Source organism: Cervus elaphus, chromosome 1 (assembly GCF_910594005.1).
Source record: "Cervus elaphus chromosome 1, mCerEla1.1, whole genome shotgun sequence".
Lineage (NCBI taxonomy): Eukaryota > Metazoa > Chordata > Mammalia > Artiodactyla > Cervidae > Cervus > Cervus elaphus.
The window spans coordinates 18,394,492-18,417,137 of NC_057815.1; the positions used below are offsets into that span (position 1 = coordinate 18,394,492).

The following is a 22,646-nucleotide window of genomic DNA, read 5'->3' on the forward strand; positions in this document are numbered from 1 at the left end:
GTAAAAGAAAAGCATTAAATGAAGACAAGTATTCAGAACTTATTTCCAATAAATGTTTAAAATGACAGGAAGACAGAGAGGAGATGATATTGCCATTATTAGCACAGTTAAAAAAGAAGCAAAAGTTATTCAGATAACCCTTATCCTGAAACAAAATGAGACTTGTTAGTTTTAAGTCCTTTAAACACTGAGATATCTGAGAGAGAACAAAGAAAACAAGGTGTAGGAGAGTGAGGAAAGGGAAAAACAAAAACAAACAAACAAACAAACAAAAAACACACAAAAAAACAGAGGTGCCAACATAGGTCAGAAAGTGTCTTGTCATTTCAATTTTTTTCGTCCAAAATGAATAAACATTTCTTCCCAAAGGATTTGGAAATTCATTTGCTGACTACAGGGGATTTCCCGACAGTGAACCCGGAAGTTCTGAACAGGAATTTCCCAATCTGTGGTTAGAAGTCTCAGCCTCCTGTACTAAGGAAATGCCCAGTAACTTTCATTTTCGAGATTGTGCTCCTTCAAGGCAGTAGGAAGATACTAAGCCTATTATCTATGGCTGGTGAGTAGGGGTCTTTTTCCTAGCTAAGGGTCAGACATTTGAGTCTTAGAAAACACTTTATTAATTGCTCTGTGACAGAAATATACAAAAGGGAAGTGAGCCGATTCTGTGAAAGTTAAATTCTTCATGTTAGTTGTGTATAACTTAAGTTGGGGAACTCTGCCTCAGAGACTGAAGCAGAGTATGATCTACACATAGCTCAGAGCCAGGAAGCAGTTAATTCTTTTCTTACAGCTTCTGATAATCAAAATGAAGGGTGGGTAAAGAAAAATACAGTACATTTTTATATGTGAGAAAACTCTGAAAATTCTTAAATGCATTATGATATCTTCTAGGCTTCCTCTTGATTTCATAAAACTCTCTCCATGATCAGATAAGTGAGTCTTTGAATTCCCACCCTCCCTTACCATCTCCTGTTTTGAATTATGCTCTTGGTCTTTATTAAGTGATTCCATTTTTTCCTCCTTTCTAGCTCTGGGGCTAGCTACTCTAGCATACTATTTCTTGGACTGATATCACAGTTTTTAACTGGTCTCCTTCTCTCCAGAATTTAATCTTCCAATCCATCTTGCATACTGCTTTCAGGTCACATATCTTACACACAGGAGCTGGAGGGCATAAGAAATGGAGTCTATTTATGCAGCTATTATTTATGCTATTTATGCAGCTAATATTCAAGCATTTTAAATCATTTCTTTGCTTCATTTTCTTCATTTGTAAAGGAAGAGGTTCAATTAAATCAATGATTTCTAAACTTTACAATAAATCTAAATAATCTGTAGACATTAACAAATTTAGATTATTTCCCCCTCCCTAACCTTAAATTACTCAATCATGAATAGGCTGTAATTTATAATATTTTAAAGATCTACAAATGATTCTTATGTATCTGCATCAGGCTTGTCTTCAGATTAGCATTGTTAGGAAAGAATAGATCATTATCTTTCTTATGCTCTAGATATCTAAACTTAGATTTTCTCACTCAAGAAATTGCAATGATTCTTACTACCATTAAAACAAACAAACAAAAATGTCTGAACCTGTCAGGCAGGTTTTCCTACTTTTCAGAATATATTAATATGTATTCACCCTTTCATTAATCTCTCTAAAGCAAAATTTCAGTTTCCTTAAAAAATTTTTATTGCATTCACCCCACTCATACTTTCTTGCTACTGTGTTTCTTTATTTCTTTCATTTTCCCTGTCGTGTAATTATTTCCAGGTTTCTGTCTCATTTCACACATTTAATTTAAGCTCCTAAAATGTGAGAATTGACTGTTTTCTAGTATCTTCTTAGTGTCTTCTTCAGGACAGTAATACAGCATTGGGCTGGGGAGTAGTATTTTAAATTCAGGCTCATGGCTGCATTTTTAGCTAGGCAGGATGACTTCACTGGTTACTGAATTGGAATCAGGACATCATTAGAAAACAGACATGAGAAACTGAAAAGTAGTACATAAAAACTAGTGGAGGGATACAATACACTAAAGAGTTTGGTTGCCATTGTTAACTAGTTAACTATAAGGGAAAAAAATGCTACCTTAGGTTGAAACAAGTCTCTCTGGGAGCATATAGCTCTGACGCTCGGTCTGGTCTTAAGCATTAGGGAGCATTTCTAAGAGGAAATGGCATGTCATTTGAGACTTGAAGATAAAAAGAAAAGAATAAGGAATGTCGGGTGTGAGAAACTGTACATCACTTTCTAGAACCTGAATGAAGAGCAAAGTGTTCAAAGTATAATGAGCAAGGCGGGTGTGGTAGCAGAGGATGAGGCTGAGCGAGAAGACCTAGATCGCAGTAAGGGAAGGCGCTCAGTCTGTCCAACTCTCTGTGACCCCATGGACGAATGTAGCTCACCAGGCTCCTCCGTCCATGGGATTCTCCAGGCCAGAATGCTGGAGTGGGTTGCCATTTCCTTCTCCAGGGGATCTTTCCGACCCAGGGATCGAACCCAGGTCTCCCACATTGCAGGCAGACACTTTAACCTCTGAGCTGCCAGGAAAGCCCTAGATTACATTAAGCTGAGACATTTCATAGTGAAGTATATTCAAAAGATTTTAGAACACTGACTCTGCATCACTGTGAAGAACTGATTACAAAGGTACAAGAGTAGACTTACCTGATTCTTAGAGTAATTAAAAAAGAAAAGATATTGCTCAGAACTGGAGTACTGAACTATTAGAAAAGGAAAAGAAGTCAGATTCTGCAAATATTTAGCACATATAATCAATACAGTTTGATGTGAAATGGAAAATAAAATATAGATGGTAGAAGAGGTTCAATATCACCAGTTTTTACTGACTTGGTGTAATTGACTGTAAATAATTTACTAGTACATATTGCTGGGAGAAATATCAATAACCTCAGATATGCAGACAACACCACCCTTATGGCAGAAACTGAAGAGGAACTAAAAAGCCTCTAGATGAAAGTGAAAGAGGAGAGTGAAAAAGTTGGCTTAAAGCTCAACATTCAGAAAACTAAGGTCATGGCATCTGGTCCCATCACTTCATGGCAAATAGATGGGGTAACATTGGAAGCAGTGTCAGACTTTGTTTTTCTGGGCTCCAAAATCACTGCAGATGGTGATTGCAGCCATGAAATTAAAAGATGCTTACTCCTTGGAAGGAAAGTTATGACCAACCTAGATAGCATATTAAAAAGCAGAGACATTACTTTGCCAACAAAGGTCCATCTAGTCAAGGCTATGGTTTCTCCAGTGGTCATGTATGGATGTGAGAGTTGGACTGTGAAGAAAGTTGAGTGCCAAAAAATTGATGCTTTTGAACTGTGGTGTTGGAGAAGACTCTTGAGAGTCCCTTGGACTGCAAGGAAATCCAACCAGTCCATCCTAAAGGAGATCAGTCCTGGGTGTTCATTGGACGGACTGATGTTGAAGCTGAAACTCCAGTACTTTGGCCACCTCATGCGAAGAGTTGACTCATTGGAAAAGACCCTGATGCTGGGAGGGATTGGGGGCAGGATCAGAAGGGGACGACAGAGGATGAGATGGCTGGATGGCATCACCGACTCGATGGGCATGAGTTTGAGTAAACTCTGGGAGTTGGTGACGTACAGGGAGGCCTGGCGTGCTGCGATTCATGGGGTCACAAAGAATCGGACATGACTGAGAGACTGAACTGTCTGACTGACTGATAGGGAATGAAGCAGGTGACAAAAAAGAGCAGTTCAGCTTTTAAAAGTTGTTTATGAGTTTGTGGTATGAAGAGATAAAATGACTATATAAGCCTTAATATTGAGATCCATCTTTGGACTGATCTATAAATTCAAAAATTATTTATTTAAATAATTAATTTATTATTTAAAGCTAATAACTGAAGCCATGATACATGTAGATAATAAGAGGATGTAATGCCAAAATTATACAAAACTTTAATCATTTGCCATGTTTCTCCTAGTACCAATCATTCAGTCAACTTTCAACCTTGTTGAGGGCAGAAATAAATGAAATAGAATCCCATCAGAGTAAACATCTCATACATTAATTGTATGTTGTTTGTAATTCTTCAAATTCTCTGTTGTGACGTGTCTGCTGTACTTTAAGACCAATGCTTCTGTGACTTTTTCTGAGAAACAGCCTTTTGTGCCCTCACCTCAAGAAATGTGTCCAATCTTTTCTGAGTCCCTGAATAACTTTCTATTGTCTTAAATACCTCTTTACCAAGTTCGATCCTGGGTTGGGAGGATCCCCTGGAGAAGGGAAAGGCTGCCCACTCCAATATTCTGGCCTGGAGAATTCCATGGACTGTACAGTCCATGGGGTTGCCAAGAGTTGGACACTGGACAGGACTGAGCGACTTTCACTTTCACTTTACCAAGTATCATGCAAAGTAGCTTGATGACTTAAGAGTGGTGATTCTGGATTCTGAACCTCTGAGTTTGAATCCCTCCCTGCCCTCTTACTAAACATGGCGCACTCTTCACACAGTTTTGGTCAAATATTTAACTAACTGCTCTGTGCTTGTTTCTTTTACCATATAATAGAAATTTTAATACATCTGTTACATGAAATTTTTATTAACGTTGAGAAGAGTCATATGAAGCACTTGAGACCAGTAGGACTTACTAAATATCAATTGTACTTACTGAAGCTATGCTATGGCTAAATTTATAGAATATGGCATAAGAACAGAAATGTGATCCAGCATTTTATTTAAATGATCTGTAAAATAGGGAAAGTATTAACCATCTCTCTGGATGATTGTGAGTGTCTATCATATTAACACTTATAAATTACTTAGTATACTTGTAAATAATATTTTATATTGCTTTATACTTATCTTTTAGGAGATGTTAGTTATTAAAAAATGAACAGATATTAGGTAAATTTTTATTCATGTTTTGTTAATTTCCATGTTTCTTTCTCATAAAAGTTGTCCAGTAAACATTTATTGAAAGAATACTTGAAGATAGACAATGAGGCTGATGCTTCTGGGCCAAAGTTCTTGTTCAATGTCTTGGTGAATTTTTTTAGACTATCTCATTTTGTGTCAAGGCTATCTTTATTTCTAGATGGACTGTATAACTCTTTTGTAGGTTTAATTAAGGATTGGTGAGATATCTTGTCTTCCCATACATTACATGATCAAATAATATCTATGGTGTTACAACAAAATATTTAATAATTTGACTTCTTTATTTCCCCACAAAAATTCAAATTATCCCAGACAGTAATAAATTAACCTGGTGTCAGGCTGATCTATAATATTGAAAGATCAACCACCACATTGTTTTCAATTCTGGATTTTTTGAGAAGAGATCAAGTTGAAGCTTTGTATTTCTAACAGAATACAAACACAACAAAAACCCACTTAAGATGTTGGAATCTTTGGGCAAAGAACTCATTTCTGGCCTTTTGGATGACTTCGTGGAAAAAAATGTCCTGAAGTTGGAGGAAGAGGAGAAGAAAAAAATTTATGATGCCAAACTTCAAGACAAAGCCCGAGTCTTGGTTGATTCTATACGACAGAAAAACCAAGAGGCAGGTCAAGTCTTTGTTCAAACTTTCCTAAACATAGACAAAAATTCCACCAGTATAAAAGGTAAGACTAGAATTCTTTACAAGGGAGATCTTAATTTTTTCAGAATCTACTTGACTCTAAGACTGTTCCACTGTCGTCTATAGTTCCCTCATCCTCCTATTACTAATGTATAATTTTAATTAAATCTATCATTGCCCTTTTAGAGGCCACTTTGTCACTTTGGGGAGGGCATCCAATTTCCAATTAGCTGAGAAACTGAGTCTTCTGTTTAGGTTGTTCATTGAGATAGCTACAGAGACTTTATAATAAGGAATATCTGAGCCTGAACTTAGGTTTCTGTCACTTTGGACACTATGTGTCTTCATTCAAGTTTCTTATCCTCCATAAGCATCAATATGAGCATCCTTTGAAATGGGAAAAATTTCACTAACTTTGTCACAGATTTTGTAAGGCCAGGAACATAATGACAGGTATGGGATGACAATTCATAATATTCTAGCTCTGAGCTCCAGGTATGCCTAGCTCTAGCTTCATATTCAACATTTCCACTTTACTGCTCTATTGACTTCACAAAGCTAAGATATAAAAAATGAAATACTTAATTCTCCCCATCAGATCTGTTCCACTTCTATCTCCTATCTCATTAAGACTACAATCCTCTGAGTTTCTTAATCCAGTTCACAACTTTTTTTTTTCACCAATGAATAATAGCTCCTAGCAGAGTACCAAGGATATAGCATATATATAAAGCATATCATAAGGCATATAATAAAAGTTGGATGCATGCATGCAATAATAGTAGTTATCATAATTATTCTCTAGCTTATAATATTTATACCTTTACAATGCTTATGTATTCCTATGAGTTTACAAAATATGATTAGGAGAATGTCTATAAAGTGTCCAATATCTTAACCTCTTTCAAAACTTCACTTTAATTGACTTCTAAACATCACTAGAGTCTAAATATCCTCAGGTCTAAGTTCCCCAGTGATGGACTCAGTTTGTTATAATTTAACCTGAAACTCCAGCCAAGAATACTGGAGCTTATCAATAATAGTAAGCTGTAGTAAACAAAATGCCACACAATTATAGAGACCTCACTACAGCAACTAAGTATTTTTAATAAGCCTTTCTCTATGTAGAAGGGACACTACCACCAGCAGGAAGTACATGCTGGTCTAATAGATATCCAAGATGTTATTATTAATATTTAAGTTGGTCCTTGTGCAAGTTTATTACTTTCTCTTAAACTGGGATGGGATAAAAATAATTTGGATTTAGAAACAATATCAGAGAGAAGACTTGTAGTTTCCAAGGGAGAGAGGTGTGGGAGAAGCATTGACGGGGATTTTGGGGTTAGTAGATGCAAACCATTACATATAGAATGGATAAACAAGAACCTACTGTACAGCACAGGGAACTATACTCAATATCCTGTACTAAGCCAGGATGGAAAAGAAAAGAAAATATAAGATAAAATAAAACAACACACAATCAGAGATAATTCAACAAATAGGAATCAGAATTGAAGTAATGGGAACTTCAAAATGATTTTAGCAATCCCAGAAACAAGAATGAATCTTAAATTGAAATAACCTGTCAACAGAATCCATGGCAGGCAGGAGGCAGGTGCAGACCCTTTCATGAAGTATCCAGTAGTCCCCTGAGTTCTATCTGTACATGGAACCTCCAGAAGAGTCCGAGGACACCTAGAGTACCCTGGTCTAGGTCAGGAAGTTGGGTAAGTTGGGCAATTAGAATGTGCAATATTAGGGTATTAGGCCTTTGGGGCATGGAGGGTTCTTAGCATAGTACTGAGGAAATGGGGTGGGAGATAGGAAGAATCCAAGCTATTTGTTTTAACAAATAGGTCTATACTTGCCTCCTGCCTGCCACGGACTCTTCTGATAGGATATACTATTTCAGTTGAAGATTTGTTCTGGATCCTGCAATTGCTAAATTCATCTTGAAGTTCCCATTACTTCAATTCTGATTTCCATTTGTTGAATTATCTCCTGTTTTGTTTCATTTTATCTTATCTTAATCTGTCTGCAATGTGGGAGAGCTGGGTTTGATCCCTGGATCAGGAAGATCCCCTGGAGAAGAGAATGGCTACCCACTCCAATTTTGTTTCCTGGAGAATTCCATGGACAGAGGAGCCTTGTGGGCTACAGTCTGTGGGGTAGTATAGAGTCGACACAACTGAGTGACTAACACTTTCACTTTCACACAGACTATGTGCCAAGAACTGCTATTTAGTCAGGAAGATAATTATTCAAATTCCTAACTTGCCCAGGGAGATGGCCTTGTCTTATCTAGTATCAGTATCTTTATTTTTGTTTCAGTTTAAGAGATTTCCTGAGCACACCATTAGATAACAGATAAAACTGAGATATTAAAATTTTTTATCTAAACTCCTAACTTTTTTTTTTTTTTGCTGTTCTGTCAGGCCCATGGGCACTCCCTTTGGACCACAGGTTACACTATATTTATTATGCTGTATTGAAATGATTCATGCTATTTTTACTATTAGATATAAGAAAGTCTAATTTTCAGTTTTATTTGTAAATGCTGCATCTATACATAGACACATAATGGCCAATAGGAGTGACATTTGTTAAATTTGAGAGTACATCAAACCTGTGAATTACCTGAAAACAGGAGACTTTCAATGACAAAACATACCTTCTGACCAGAGACTATCCCAGGACGCCAAACATCTTCACATTGGTAGAATCTTCTGAAATAGGTAGATTATGTGTCATATAATCTACAAAAATAAATGTTCAGAGACTTTGGTACCCTTAAAGACTTACTATTTGCTGCATCTCCAGAGCTTATATTTTTCACGTACTATTTTAGAAAGACATTTATAAAAATATTATTGAAAAAGTAATGGAAAAAATAAATGAAAAAAATTATAGAAGATTATATTGGGTTTCTAATGTAAATTAAATTAATAAGAAAATTTTGATTAGTTCATGTAAATGAACATAGAGGTTTATTCCTTTCATAGACAAAACCCCTGTTATATTAGTTCTTGATAAACTTCTTTTCCGGTTTTTGCTTATGAGGACTTTTCTTCCCATCTCAAAGGAAGGGCTTTGGACTTTCCCAGTCTCTTGCACAATCTTAGTCAAATGAGGCCAACCAGTTTCAGAAAATATTACATTTCTCAAGGGATTAAGGCAGAATGAGTCAGAAACAAATATTTCCAAGAAGGAGAAGTTATTTCCTCATATGGGTTGAAAACCTAGTGCTGGTTATTCAGCATTTGGAGGAAAAGACATTCAGAGTATGTAGAATGTAGAATCTCTGACAAATTTGTCCTTTTGACACTGGGTACAGTACTATGGTTAATAGACAGCATTTCTCTTTTAAATAGTTGAATTCACAGCTTGATGAGGAATCCTTGAAGCTCATTTTCTCTGGAAAGGTTAAGAATTCATGAGAGACTGAAAAAAAAATAATACCAGGATGATACAAGATTCAAGATTCCTTTAAGTATTTGGGGGTGTATGTGTCTGTATTTGTTGTGTGAAGTAGGAATGAACTTGAGATGTTGGACTTAGTTTTTATGTGCGTAAATTGTGTCTAGTAACACATTAAAATGATGATATTTTTGATATGTTAAATTTTTTAAATTAATTGATACTATTCTTATTTAATGTGGGCATTAGAAAATTTAAAATTGCACATGTGATTCAATTATATTTATAATAGATAACACTGATGGATATTTACTCAATGTGCTCTTGCTCAGAGACAACAGAAAGTTCACATAGATAAGCAATACCTTAGAATAAAACTATCTGAAAAATAAAATTGTTTTGTTCAGTAAGGAACAAAGTTATTTGACCCCAAATCATCAAGGTTATTTTTTTCACAATATCATAATCTGTTATTGCATTTGTTAGTAGCTCTGCTCTTACTACCAAGTATTTCTCCCTTCTTTCCCAGTGATAATACATTTATCTTCTATGACCCAATGTGTTAAAATCTTTTCCCCAGACTGTCCCCTGTCAGTTTTCTTGGGTGATAACTGGGTCACAGGGACAGATATCACCAATTATATCATGTGATGTGTCCTGCAGCTCCTGAGGAAACTGTGGCTGGACCAGACGAGTCAGCAGGATCTGCAGCTACCCTCAAGCTTTGCCCTCATGAAGAGTTCCTGAAACTGTGTAAAGAAAGGGCTGGAGAGGTGCTGTGCTCTGTACATGAGAGGGAGGAAGAGAAACAACTGTTTTCACCAATTACAAAATTTCTTAAAGCAGTCATTACCGAACAGCAGGGTGGGGACAGTGGTAATTTTGTTTATAAATACTTTGAGTAGGAGGAAATCACATGGCCTCACACAAATTCCAATTATCTTTCCCTATGATAAAATATGTCTCTCATTTTTTCATTTATTTGTTGTCAAATATATTTGGGATTTATTAGAATTTTAGCTGTAGTCATAGAATCAAAATATTTATGAAATAGCATGGCTGAGTAATAATCAGTTGCAATCTAGTTAAAAAATGTTAACGTGCAAAATATAATGTTAGTGTTAAAAAATAGTATCAAAATAATGTTACCTAAGGCAAATGATCTTTGGTGTATTTATTTTCAGCTGGAGCCAATGGCAAATATCTCCTAGTTTTTATACAATTTGACCTGAATCTTTAATGTTAAGAAAGATTTGACTAGGTGTAGAAGAAAGGCAAGAAGGAGAGGGTAGGAGTTGTTCTAGTCTCCTCAAGATTCTTGAGTAACCATCACAAATATGTTTTGGATCCTGTTCTGAGCTTTTCAAAGATAATTCACTTTCAATTTGAACTTTTTTCTATTGTCAATTTAATCCATTAGTAAGAGAGATATGGTATGGGATAGGAGAGGGGACAATTATGCAAACCCTTAAAAGCAACAATGATTGGTATATGAAAGTTTAAGAGGGATTTTGGTAAATAAAACTCATTGCATATCAATTTCCTGTAGATCTATCCAATAAAGCAGAGAAAGGACCGCACTCGTCTGGCTCTCATCATATGCAATACAGAGTTTGATCATCTGCCTCCCAGGGATGGTGCTGCCCTTGACATCCTTGGAATGAAGCAGCTGCTTGAGGGTCTTGGCTACACTGTGGAAGTGGAAGAAAAACTCACAGCCAGCGTAAGGGTCCCTCACCCACCCTGACACATATTCAACACATATCCTCCTACTAACTAGGGAACTTTATAATACTAAGCAAATGCTTTAACAACCATAGGTCTCATTTATGTGCATGTGTATGTCTAAGTGTGTGAATGTGTGTTGTAAAGTAAATATTAAGATAGGTGAAATCTGTGTCGCTTTAGAGTTTCAAACATTCTTAATTCCATAAAACCTGAAAAAAAAAAAAACAAAAAACACCTGATGGGCATGTATACCCACACAATTCTGAAGTGTGAAGATCGATATTCAGCCCTAGTATTTCCCAGAAAATTCTGGAGTAAAGAATGCTAGCAGGAGTGAGCTGCTATTCACAGCAGTCACATACATGCTGAATCCTGACTCTGCCAGGGGCTGTGCTGGCATGAGGGATGGGTCAGTAAAAGAGACAGAAGGTTCCCAGCTCACACTGATGCAGGTGAACTTGCTGGGTGACAGGGAATGATCAAACCATAAGCAAAACAGAACATTTCAGAGATTTGATGTATCTATATGTCTTTAAGATTGAAAAGAAAGTGAAAAGGAAAAAGGAAACAAAAGAATACATTGGTGAATGAGGAGTAATAATGTTTGATTGTTTTACTGATACCATAATAATAAATAATAATGTTTCACAATCATGACCAAGAAAAACATCTTTGAGGAGATAATATGGGCTCTGACACATGACTGTCAGAGACAAGATAACTCTAGAAAGATGTGAATGAAATATATTCCAAGAAAGCATGACTATAGGTGAAAAGTCTGAACTGAATATGAAACTATTACATGAATAGTAGGAAGAGATCTGTATAACCAGAGGAGGAGGAAGAACGTCAGGAGAAGTACGCTCATGTCAGAAGTTTTATTTTATTTTAAGTATGATGGGGAGTGTTTTAGAAGGAAAATGGTATGATATGTTTATATTCAAGTTTCTTATTAAGTAATGAGAGAAAGGAAACAGTTGAAAGGGAAAGTATGTACTGACAATAAACAAATGTAAAATGTATTAAGAGAACAGGTTATATCAGGAGCAAAATTTGAGTCTACTGATCCATTATAGAAACAAAAATAAAATTATCTTTGAACATCCACTATGTAAAGACACTGTGACTGAAATGTTACAGACATTTCTTATACTGATCATAATAAATAGGAGGTCAGTTTAATTTTAATGCTTGTCCTGTTGAAGTAAGACTTTGTGGTCTTTTCAGGACATGGAATCAGTGCTGTGGAAATTTGCTGCACGTGAAGAGCACAAATCCTCAGACAGTACATTCTTGGTGTTCATGTCTCATGGCATCCTGGATGGGATCTGCGGGACTATGCACAGTGTTGGAAAACCAGATGTGCTACCTTATGACATCATCTTCCAGATATTCAACAACCGTAATTGCCTCAGTCTAAAGGACAAACCTAAAGTCATCATTGTCCAGGCCTGCAGAGGTGGTGAGTTGTGAGATGAAGAATCCATAGTTCATAAAAATCATAAAGGTGTTTGTAATACATGTTTTATTTCTAGGTGAAACAATCTTAAACTAAATTGAATTATTAGGAAATTCCATTTAGGCAGCTGGTCTCATGAGACCAGCTGATAAATTTGTTATCTGATAACAAATTGTTATTAGCTGATAACAAATTGATAACAAATTATTGTTAGCTGATAAATTTCTGATAAATTAGCTGATAAATTTAATCCAAACTAAGTGATGAAGGAGATAACTAGAATCCTCAAAAAAATTAGACACAAATATTCTAACTTTGGAATGAAATAATTTAAATGATCGCTTTGCTTGTAAATGTTTTACAGACATTTTAATGTTCTCTGGCTTGAGAGGAACTTCATTTGAAAGTCAGGATATTATATAATAGCAATATATTTTTCTTTTTTTCCTCTTAGATTATTGAAACGAAAATAACTTGGGAGACGAGAAAACTTGGGATATCAGGGAATTTTTTTTGTTTTCTTCTTTTTTTTTTTTCTGACTCCCAATCACCATTTTAACTTTTAGAGCAGTTTTTAAAGATGAAATGTAGAAATAATTTAGCTATAAAATGATAAATATTCTCTGAGATTATGCAGGTAAGGCTTTAACTCCTTTGTTATTCTCAGCAAATGCATTCCTCCAGTTTTAACATGTTTTCACTCTTAAATGGCGTATTGCTCAATGACATAAGGAAAAAGCAGTGCTGGGTGGAGATGCACTCACATTTGTGTATTTGTGTGTGTACTTCTGTGTATAAAACTAGTTGGAGTAAGCATTGTAGAATAATGAGGTAATTGCAGTAGTCACACTGAGGGAGACACACAGTGTGAAGGAAGTTGATGTCTCTACAGCAAACCGTGGGGAACTGTGGGTCAGTGACTCCCCAGCAGCCCTGGTGGACAGCTTTTCCCTGCCACCCGAGAACCTGGAAGAAGACGCTGTTTACAAGACCCACGTGGAGAAGGACTTCATTGCCTTCTGTTCCTCAACACCACGTATGTGTCTTTCAGTTGCAGACAGGGGTTTGTGGGTCTAAGGCTATCTCTGAATGATTGAAAAAAAAAAATTAGTAGCAATGATTTGATACAAATTTTGAATACTGTCAATATATTTTACTTTTTCTTCACTTTTAAAAAATGATTGTTATTATCTGTTTCACTTTACAGCCAAAGGTATAGTAACCATTAAAACAACATAATAAAAGATAATCCCTTTGCCATCACACTAGTTAAAAACAGATTATTGATTCAGTTTTCTATTAAATCCATTTAACATTTTGAGTATAGTTTTTATGGATCTAAGGATTGACTGCCCTTTCTTAAAAATTATCAACTCCAACTTATGTTCTCTATTAATTCTCATCTGTGCTTCTTAGAGTAGCACCATAAGCATGCACTAGCAAGTAGGTGCATGTCCTTTTAAAAGAAGAAGAAAATGATAAAACGGGGCTTATTATTAGTAAGGGAACAGCACTTATTTTTTAAACTTCACATAATCATCTTGAGAGGCATTATATCTGAGCATCTCTAACTTGAAAATTTTAATAACTCATCACTTTATGGAAGCATAATTAACATACAAAAAGCTCTACATGTTTAATGTATATAGTTTAATGAGTTAGGGAGATAAGTATATACCACTATCTATACCACTATCTGTTATCTGATATACCAAAAGCATATCCCTCCCTTACAAAAGTTTCGTTAGATCTATTCATTTATTTTGTTCCCGATATTGTGAAAGACATCATGGTTTATAATCTGTAAACAACCATATGTATGATTATGGGGAAATTCTTCCTTCTGAACCTGTATTCCTCCCTCTGTAAAATAGGATAATTACAATCATCTCTCAAGTCTCTTTTCAAAGCCAAGTGGATAAACATAAGTCACATAGTAGAGAGTCAGTCTCCAAAAGACAATGCAATCTCCATGAAATGAACTTCAGTTGTGATGATCTGCTTCTTTAGTTGAACTTCTTTTGGAAAATGAGTTAATGGAAGGTTGTAAGTTCTTCCCCTAAATATGTCAAGATAATTCCCAAGATACATTTTTGTTTTAAAAGACAAAAAAAAGTAAAAAAAAAAAAAAAAAAATTATGAACACAACAGCCCAAGGCTTACCACTCCTTATCATCATAGATAATGTGTCCTGGAGAGACATCAAAAAAGGTTCTCTCTTCATTACACGGCTCATCACATGCTTCCAAAAATATGCTTGGTGCTGTCATCTTGAGGAAGTATTTAGGAAGGTAAGTTCATCTTTTTTTTTTTTTTTCTAATCATTTATTTGTTAAGGAAAACTTAAATATTATTTGCCTTTCAAGTGACAATGACAGATTTTTTCAGGCACACAGAAGTAGAGTAGCACTTGGTTTCTTTAATCTAGGTATTTAATATCTGATTTACAAAAAGACTGCATTAATGCACCACAGAAGAACAAAATATAACAAAATATGAGCGTGTATCTTATGGGCTATAATTTCTTATAATTCAAAGAATGGAAAGCATATTGGATTAATTTTCACTGCTCCATTTAATATATAGTGTTATATTAATATATATATATATATATATATATATATATGAAATATATATAGTGGTCTACTTAGTAATGGGTTATATCTTTGTGACAAAGATGTGAGTGAGACACATGTGATGTAAAGCTATCTAGAACTTACTTTCTTATGAGAGAGATGGGTATTGAATAAATATTCCAAAAAACATATTGTGTGATACAGGTTGTGGTAGGATCCATGAAGAGAAGGTCCTAGGAAATGTGAACAGCTTGCAAAGAATATCAATGACTTAGAAACTGAACAGCAAAGACGTTTGAAAGAGACAGAAGTGAAAAAATTCTTCGAATAGAGTGGCCCAGAAGGGAAGGCTCAATACTCATTCCTCACTCAGGACATTCCCTATTTCCTCCCTCCTTCCTAATTTATTTTTTTTTTCATAACTCTTACCACCACCCAGATAATATATATTTGTGTGTTTGCTATCTTCATTTACTTACTTTAATGCAAGCTCATGAAGCCTGGGATTTATTCAATACTCAATATGCTAGCAAGTAGGAATTAATGGTCATTGAAGAAATACATGCATGAATGTGTGAATAAATGTCCCTCCTTTTTCAGTTAGAAAGTTACTGGTATTATGAACATGGGAAACTGTGGTTGTTTTTAAACTAAATCCATAGACAATAATAATACTTCTGTGGGAAAAGAAGAATATATCTTTCATGAATTGAAGGAAATTGTAAGATAAAGTGAGTCAGGGTCTCAGTGAATAGGAACATAGAAAGTTAAGTCTTATTGAAAGAATAAGATTTAAACATTACATTTTCAAGGGAATTCCTCAAAAAAGATTAGAAATAGTGGATCTAAGTAATTACAATTTCACTGATCAGTCTATGGGGATAAAAAAAAAAAAGCTTCAAAGATCAACTTAGTGGTGGAACTGTGAATCTTGCTCATCATTCAGACCTTATGGACAAAACCCTACAGTATTAAATTGAAGAGTTAGACTGATTGGATGTAGAAGATAGAGGATCTCTGAGGTTCAGTTCTCATGAACAAACACCAATGGATAATTAATCATCAGATCTATAGATCAGAAATGGAAAGTAGAGAAAATGAAATTTGAAAATGCTTAGTTTAGGCATAGGGCTTGAGCCTTGATGGCTCAAAGGGTAAAGAATCTGCTTGCAATGTAGGAAACCCAGGTTCCATCCCTGGGTCAGGAAGATCCCCTGGAGAAGGGAATAGCACTTCCCCTATTCTCCCTTAGAAAATTCCATGGACAAAAATTTTGTGGGGCCACCAAGAGTCGGACATGACTGAGAGACTGAGGTATGTATTTTGAGATAAAGAGGCTATTCTGACATTGGGTGTTATATTTAAGAGGTAGAATAGCAGCAACAAGGAGTTAAAATGCCCAAGGGTTTGGTTCCATCAATCCTAGGAGCACCCTTCATTCAAAAACAAAAACAAAACTTTGGCTTATTTTGCAAAACATTTTCTGAGATGCATAAGAGATATGTATCATCTAGAATCTCTTTTTGCTTTTAGGTACAACAATCATTTGAAAAACCAAATGTTAAAGCTCAGATGCCCACTGTTGAACGACTTTCTATGACAAGATATTTCTACCTCTTTCCTGGCAACTGAAAATAGTAAGTATCAAGAGATGTTGTTGGCAGGCAAAAGAAATAGGAAAGTGATATTAATAGTGAGGACCAATGACAGCTCATTGCTTTAGTTGTCAGTTAGTAAATTGGTGTTCCTTGTTGATGTAATTTGGCAATATGTTATTTGTTTACTCTATATATATGCATCTGGATCCCCCTGTCATAGAAAACAAAAGGAGTCCAAAATCCAGTATTGGGTGCAATCACAAAAATGATAGAATGATCTCTGTATACTTCCAAGGCAAACAATTCAATATCACAGTAATCCAAGTCTATGCCAAAGTCTATAAAGTAATCCAATCACTAATGTGAAAGAAGCTGAAGTTGAAGGGTTCTATGATGACCTACAAGGCCTTCTAGAACTAACACCAAAAACAAGATGTCATTTTCATCATAGGGGACTGGAATGCAAAAGTAGGGAGTCCAGAGTAACAGGCAAGTTTGACCTTGGAGTACAAAACAAAGCAGGGCAAAGGCTAAGAGTTTTGCCAAGAGAACACACCGGTCATAGAAAACATACTCTTCCAACAACACAAGAGACAACTCTACACGTGGATATCACCAGATGGTCAATACCAAAATCAGATTGATTATGTTCTTTGCAGTCAAAGATGGAGAAGCTCTATGCAGTCAGCAAAAACAAGACTAGGGGTTGACTGTGGCTCAGATCATGAGCTTCTTATTGCAAAATTCAGAGTTAAACTGAAGAAAGTAGGGGAAACCACTACACCATTCAGATATGACCTAAATATACCATGTTCATAGATTGGAAGAATCAATATAGTGAAAATGAGCACACTACCTGAAGCAATCAACCGATTCAATGCAATCCCTATCAAGCTACCAATGATATTTTTCACAGAAATAGAACAAATAATGTCACAGTTTGTATGGAAACACCAAAAAGCCTCAAGTAGCCAAAGCAATCTTGAGAAAGAAGAATGGAACTGGAAGAATCAACCTGCCTGACTTCATACTATACTACAAAGCTACAGGCATCAAGACAATATGGTACTGGCACAAAGTCAGAAATATAGATCAATAAAACAAAATAGAAATCCCAGAGATAAATCCACCCATCTTTGGATACCTTATCTTTGATAAAGGAGGCAAAAATATACAATTAAGAAAAGACAAACTCTTTAACAATGGTGCTGGGAAAACTGACAAACCACATGTAAAAGAATGAAACTAGGACACTTGCTAACACCATACATAAAAATAAACTCAAAATGGATTAAAGATCTAAATGTAAGACCAAAAACTATAAAATTCTTAGAGGAAAACATAGGCAGAGCACTCTCTGACATAAATCACATCAATATCCTCTATGGCTCACCTCCCAGAGTAATGGAAATAAAAATAAACAAATGGGACCTAAATAAATTTAAAAGCTTTTGCACAATAAAGGAAGCTATAAGCAAGGTGAAAAGACAGCCATCAGAGTGGGAGAAAATAATAGCAAATGAGGCAACTGACAAAGAGTTAACCTCCAAAATATACAAGCAGTTCATGAAACTCAATACCAGAAAAATAAACAACCCAATCAAAAAATGGGCCAAAGAACTAAAGAGACATTTCTACAAAGAAGCTTTACAGATGGCTAACGAACACATGAAAAGACACTCAACATCACTCATTATCAGAGAAATGCAAATCAAAACCACAATGAGGTATCATCTTGCACCAGTCAGAATGGCCATCAAAAAAAGGCTACAAACAATAAACACTGGAGAGGGTGTGGAGAAAAGGGAACCTTACACTGTTAGTGGGAATGCAAACTAGCACAGCCAATATGGAGAACAGTGTCGCGATTCCTTGAAAAAAAAACAAAAAACAGGGAATAGAACTGCCACGTGACTCAGCAATCCCACTGCTGGGCTTACAGACCGAAGAAACCAAAATTGAAAAAGGCATGTACCCCAATGTTCATTGCAACACTGTTTACAGTAGATAGGACATGGAAGCAACCTAGATGTCCATTGGCAGAAAAATGGATAAACAAGTTGTGGTACATGTAAACAATGGAATATTACTCAGTGATAAGAAAAAGAATGCATTTGAGTCAGTTCTAATAAGGTGGATGAAGCTGGATCCTATTATACAGACTGAAGTAAGTCATAAAAAGAAACACCAAAACAGTATGTTAATGCATATAAATGGAATTTAGAAAGATGGTAACGATGACCCTAGATGCAAGACAGCAAAAGAGACATAGTTGTAAAGAACAGATAGTTGGTCTTTGTGGGAGAAGGCAAGGGTGGGATGATATGAGAGAATAGCATTGAAACATGTACATTGCCATAGGTAGAAAGGATGACCAGTGTAAGTTCAATACATGAAGCAGAACACTCAAAGCTTGTGCTCTGGGACAACTCAGAGGGGTGGAGTAGGGAGGGAAGTGAGAGGGTGGTTCAAGATGGGGGACACTTATACACTCATGGCTGATTCATCTCAGTGTATGGCAAAAATCACCACAATATTGCAAAATAATTAGCCTCCAATTAAAATAAATAAAGTTTAAAAAAGATTATATTTTATTATAAACTTCATCTCAATGCTAGAAATATTTACCTACCATCTTCTACTCCTGGTTTCTGATACTCTGGTTACAAAAACCCATGGATACTTCAGCAGAATAACTTTTAGTTTCTAATTAGCTCTATGGAACCACATTTGGGGGTTTAATTATTTATTTGACTAATATTTATCAAGCACTTACTATGTTCTAAGTTCTATTATAGATGCTTAGAATATACCAGTGAACAAGATAAATGAGATCCTTGCTCTCAAAATGCTCATACTGTAGTAAGTGGAGACAGAATCTAAATATACAAGCAAGTAGATATATATCGGAGAGTGGTATGAGCTAAGGGAAAATAAACAAATAAAAAAGGCTAAAGAGACACAAAATGATAGACACTGTACTGTTATAGATAGATCACTTTGGAAAGGCTGGTTTGAAGTGATGAAATGATTTGAAATCAGAACGGATAGAGTAGTGGGGTGAACCTCACAGTTCTATGTGGAAAATGCATCTCAACACCAGAAACAGGAAATAAGCTCCTGAGGCAGATGCGTGCTTAAGCTGTTTAGATTCTGCAAAAAGACAGCTGGCTAGAGAATGTGAGTGGGAGAAATGGCAGAGTGAAATTCAGGAAAATGGTATAATCTCACTTAGACTTTACAAAGATCACTCTGATTACTTATTGGTTAATAGCTACAAAGGTCACCAATAGAAGGTAGGGGGAATGGCAAAAGCATGTGGAAGAAAATAAGAAAAAGAATCACAGTAAGGATTAGATTGAAGACTTCCAGGGATTACTTTGTTGATTTTCTGTTCTTTTTCTCTTCTCCAGAAAATCACAGGAAATTTAACCATTTGTCAGCTTCAAGAAGCATTTTTATCAGCACAGCATCCATGTTTAACCTTTTGTCTTTCAATTAAAGTGGAAACAAATGAACTGTTCTTTGGGGTCCTCTAAGAAAAAATTTCAATTAAAATGGTGGATTGATGGAAATAAAGTGGAAGAAGCAAAGTGAATGTTCTAGTTGTATTGCATATAATACCTGCACTTTATTGAGTGAAGAGAACTAGTCATGACTTGCTCTCAGCAGCAGGGTGAAAGGAGATGGTGCCCATCTGGAGACAAGGACCACAAACTGGCTCACCTCCTCCTTTGATCACTCATCAAACCTTGCAACTAGAATGATTTGGAATAATTTTTCTAATTTATTATTTAACCAACATCACAGGTCGAGTTAATTTTTTTTTTTCAGAAAGTTATTACCTGTGCATCTTTCTTCTTATCCATAAATTAATTTGCTTTCTTGTTGATGATTTTCTTTCCAGATTTCAAAGCTTCAGGAAATTTTTGTTATTTAGCAAACACTTGGTAATTGTCTAAAATAAATTGGGCTTGTGATTTAAGATGGTATAACTGGGTGTGCTTGTATAGAAAGACAGCCATTATTAGATAAAGAACAGCTAAGAGTGTGGGAAATGTCAGCAATGGGAAAGAAAATGTTAACATTTCTGGAAAGTGAATGTCAGTAGAGGAATTTTGGCAACATGGCCATCTGAGTTACTGACTAAGAAGATGCAGCACTTCAATTACATACATGCAGAATGCTGAATAGATATTTCAGTACATGCTGAACTGCATTACAAAATAAAATGATTCTCTAGATATCAAATACTACCATAATAAGTAATATTTGTTATTGTTTGTTAAAATTATTTGAAAGATTTTGATTATTGTAAGAGATATTGTATATTTAAGTCACTACCTTAATCCTCACAACTGCATTATGAAGTAATCACTATTAATACTTCTATTTTACAAATAATGAAATAAAAGAAAATAGAGCTTAAGAGATGTTCCTAAAGGGACACATAAAGTAGGTGGCCACATCAGAATTTGAGTGCAATCAGATTTGTTCTGAAATCTGAATTGCTAACCACTGCACCACACTACCTCTCTAAAAAGGAGAGACTGAAATTGTACAGGTTTTCAATTATAAGGGTTAACTGAAATTTGAATTGTAATGGTTAACTAACAGTACAAAGACTTGTGATGTAGACATTTCTGTACTTCTCCACGTGGAACCAAAGATCCCAAAACATACAAAAACACATCACAATGATCAAAGAATATACAGAGTTAAACTTTCTTCTCTGACTAATGCATGATAACATTAAAAACCCAATAATACAAAGACTGCAACAAATTTCTACATAATTAGAAATAAAAACACATGCACATAGTGTATGCATATATAAGCATAAGTTATAAAATACACATACAGATATAAAATAAGAAAGGAAAACATATGAACTAAGTATTCAACTTGAGAAGTCAGAAAAATACTGAACCATTAAGGAAATAGAAGAGAGCAAATGATAAAGATTTATATATATATATATATATATATATTTATATATAATGAGACAATAACAGAACAAAACAAAAATTTGGGCAGATTCTTAAAAAAAAAAAAAGAAAGGAAGGAAGGAAAAACTTTTCCTTTAAAAGTGAAGTAAAAGTGTTACTCACTCAGTCCTGTTCAACTCGTTGTGACCCCATGGACAGTAGCTTGCCAGTCTCCTCTGTTCATGGAATTTTCCAGGCAAGAATACTGGAATGCACTTCCATTTCCTTCTCCAGGGAATCTTCCCAATCCAGGGATTGAACACGGGTCTCCTGCATTGCAGGAAGATTCTTACAGTCTGAGACACTAAGCACGACACTGCCTTTAAAAAGGACTCATTAGATAGCAGACATTCACCAGGATTGAGTATGAAAAAATAGAATAAGCACAAAGAAAATATTAGCAGTAAAGGGATATAATAAATAGAGATAAACATAAACAGAAAAATCATGAGAATATAGTACATAACATTGATGGAATTCTAGAAAAAGTAAATTAGCAAATGAGGACATAAAGAAATGAAAAGACAAATGAATCAATAAATAATAAATTCATTAAATTTTCTTTGCTATATCTACTGGAAAAAAAAAAAGAAGAAGAAGAAGAAGAAGAAGAGACCCAAAGGACTGTAGAGAAGTGTCTTACAAAGCTTTTAAGAATTGATAAGCTCAATTTTATTTAAATGCTTCCATATAATAAAAAGAGAAATAAACTTCTTAAATTTCTTTCAGGGCTAGTACAAAACTGACTAGAGAAGGAAATGGCAACCCACTCCAATATTCTTGCCTGGAGAATCCCATGGACAGAGGAGCCTGGCAGGCTACAGTCTATAGGGTCGCAAGAGTTGGACACGACTTAGCAACTAAACTAACTAACAAAACTGATACAAAACCAGAGAAGTAGAGGCAAAGTTAGAAAAATACAAGCTGATTTTTCAGGTGCATTGATGTAAATATTCTAAACAACTAGCTAAGCAATTGCTAGCAAAGCAATTGCAGTCATATAGGAAACATTGCTGATATTTTTTAATAAGCTAGTAATTACTCTGGAAATGAAGTTTTAGTTTAATAAAAATTTTTATGGAATCATTCCTCAAAATAAGAGATTAAAAAATTTTATTTGATTTTGCACTAGATTTCAAGATAGTAAAATGCAAGCTAAAAATATAAACTAAAATTTTTTGAAGCCCAAGAAACAAAGCCATCACTGTTTCTGAAAATATGATTTTATTCATTGAAAAATTTTAAAAGGAATAATATAATCCTATAATTTGTAAGAACTGAGATCAATATACAACATTTAAT

General features: G+C 35.1%; 1 protein-coding gene across 2 annotated transcripts; it reads left to right on the forward strand.

Moving 5' to 3' along the window:
• Positions 1–455: 455 nt before the first annotated feature.
• LOC122686827 (caspase-13) lies at positions 456–20,607 on the forward strand. 2 transcript variants are annotated; one of them, XM_043892176.1, is made up of 9 exons: positions 456–559; positions 5,367–5,621; positions 9,659–9,768; positions 10,545–10,718; positions 11,951–12,185; positions 13,075–13,218; positions 14,364–14,473; positions 16,292–16,395; positions 19,770–20,607. In XM_043892176.1, the coding sequence occupies exons 1-8, from the start codon at positions 553–555 to the stop codon at positions 16,388–16,390; spliced, it is 1,134 nt and encodes a 377-aa protein (XP_043748111.1). In that variant the 5' UTR covers positions 456–552; the 3' UTR covers positions 16,391–16,395; positions 19,770–20,607. The 2 variants fall into 2 exon arrangements, with proteins under 2 accessions (XP_043748111.1, XP_043748182.1); XM_043892247.1 differs by lacking the exon at positions 5,367–5,621 and having other exon boundaries at positions 466–559.
• The last annotated feature ends 2,039 nt before the right edge of the window (positions 20,608–22,646 follow it).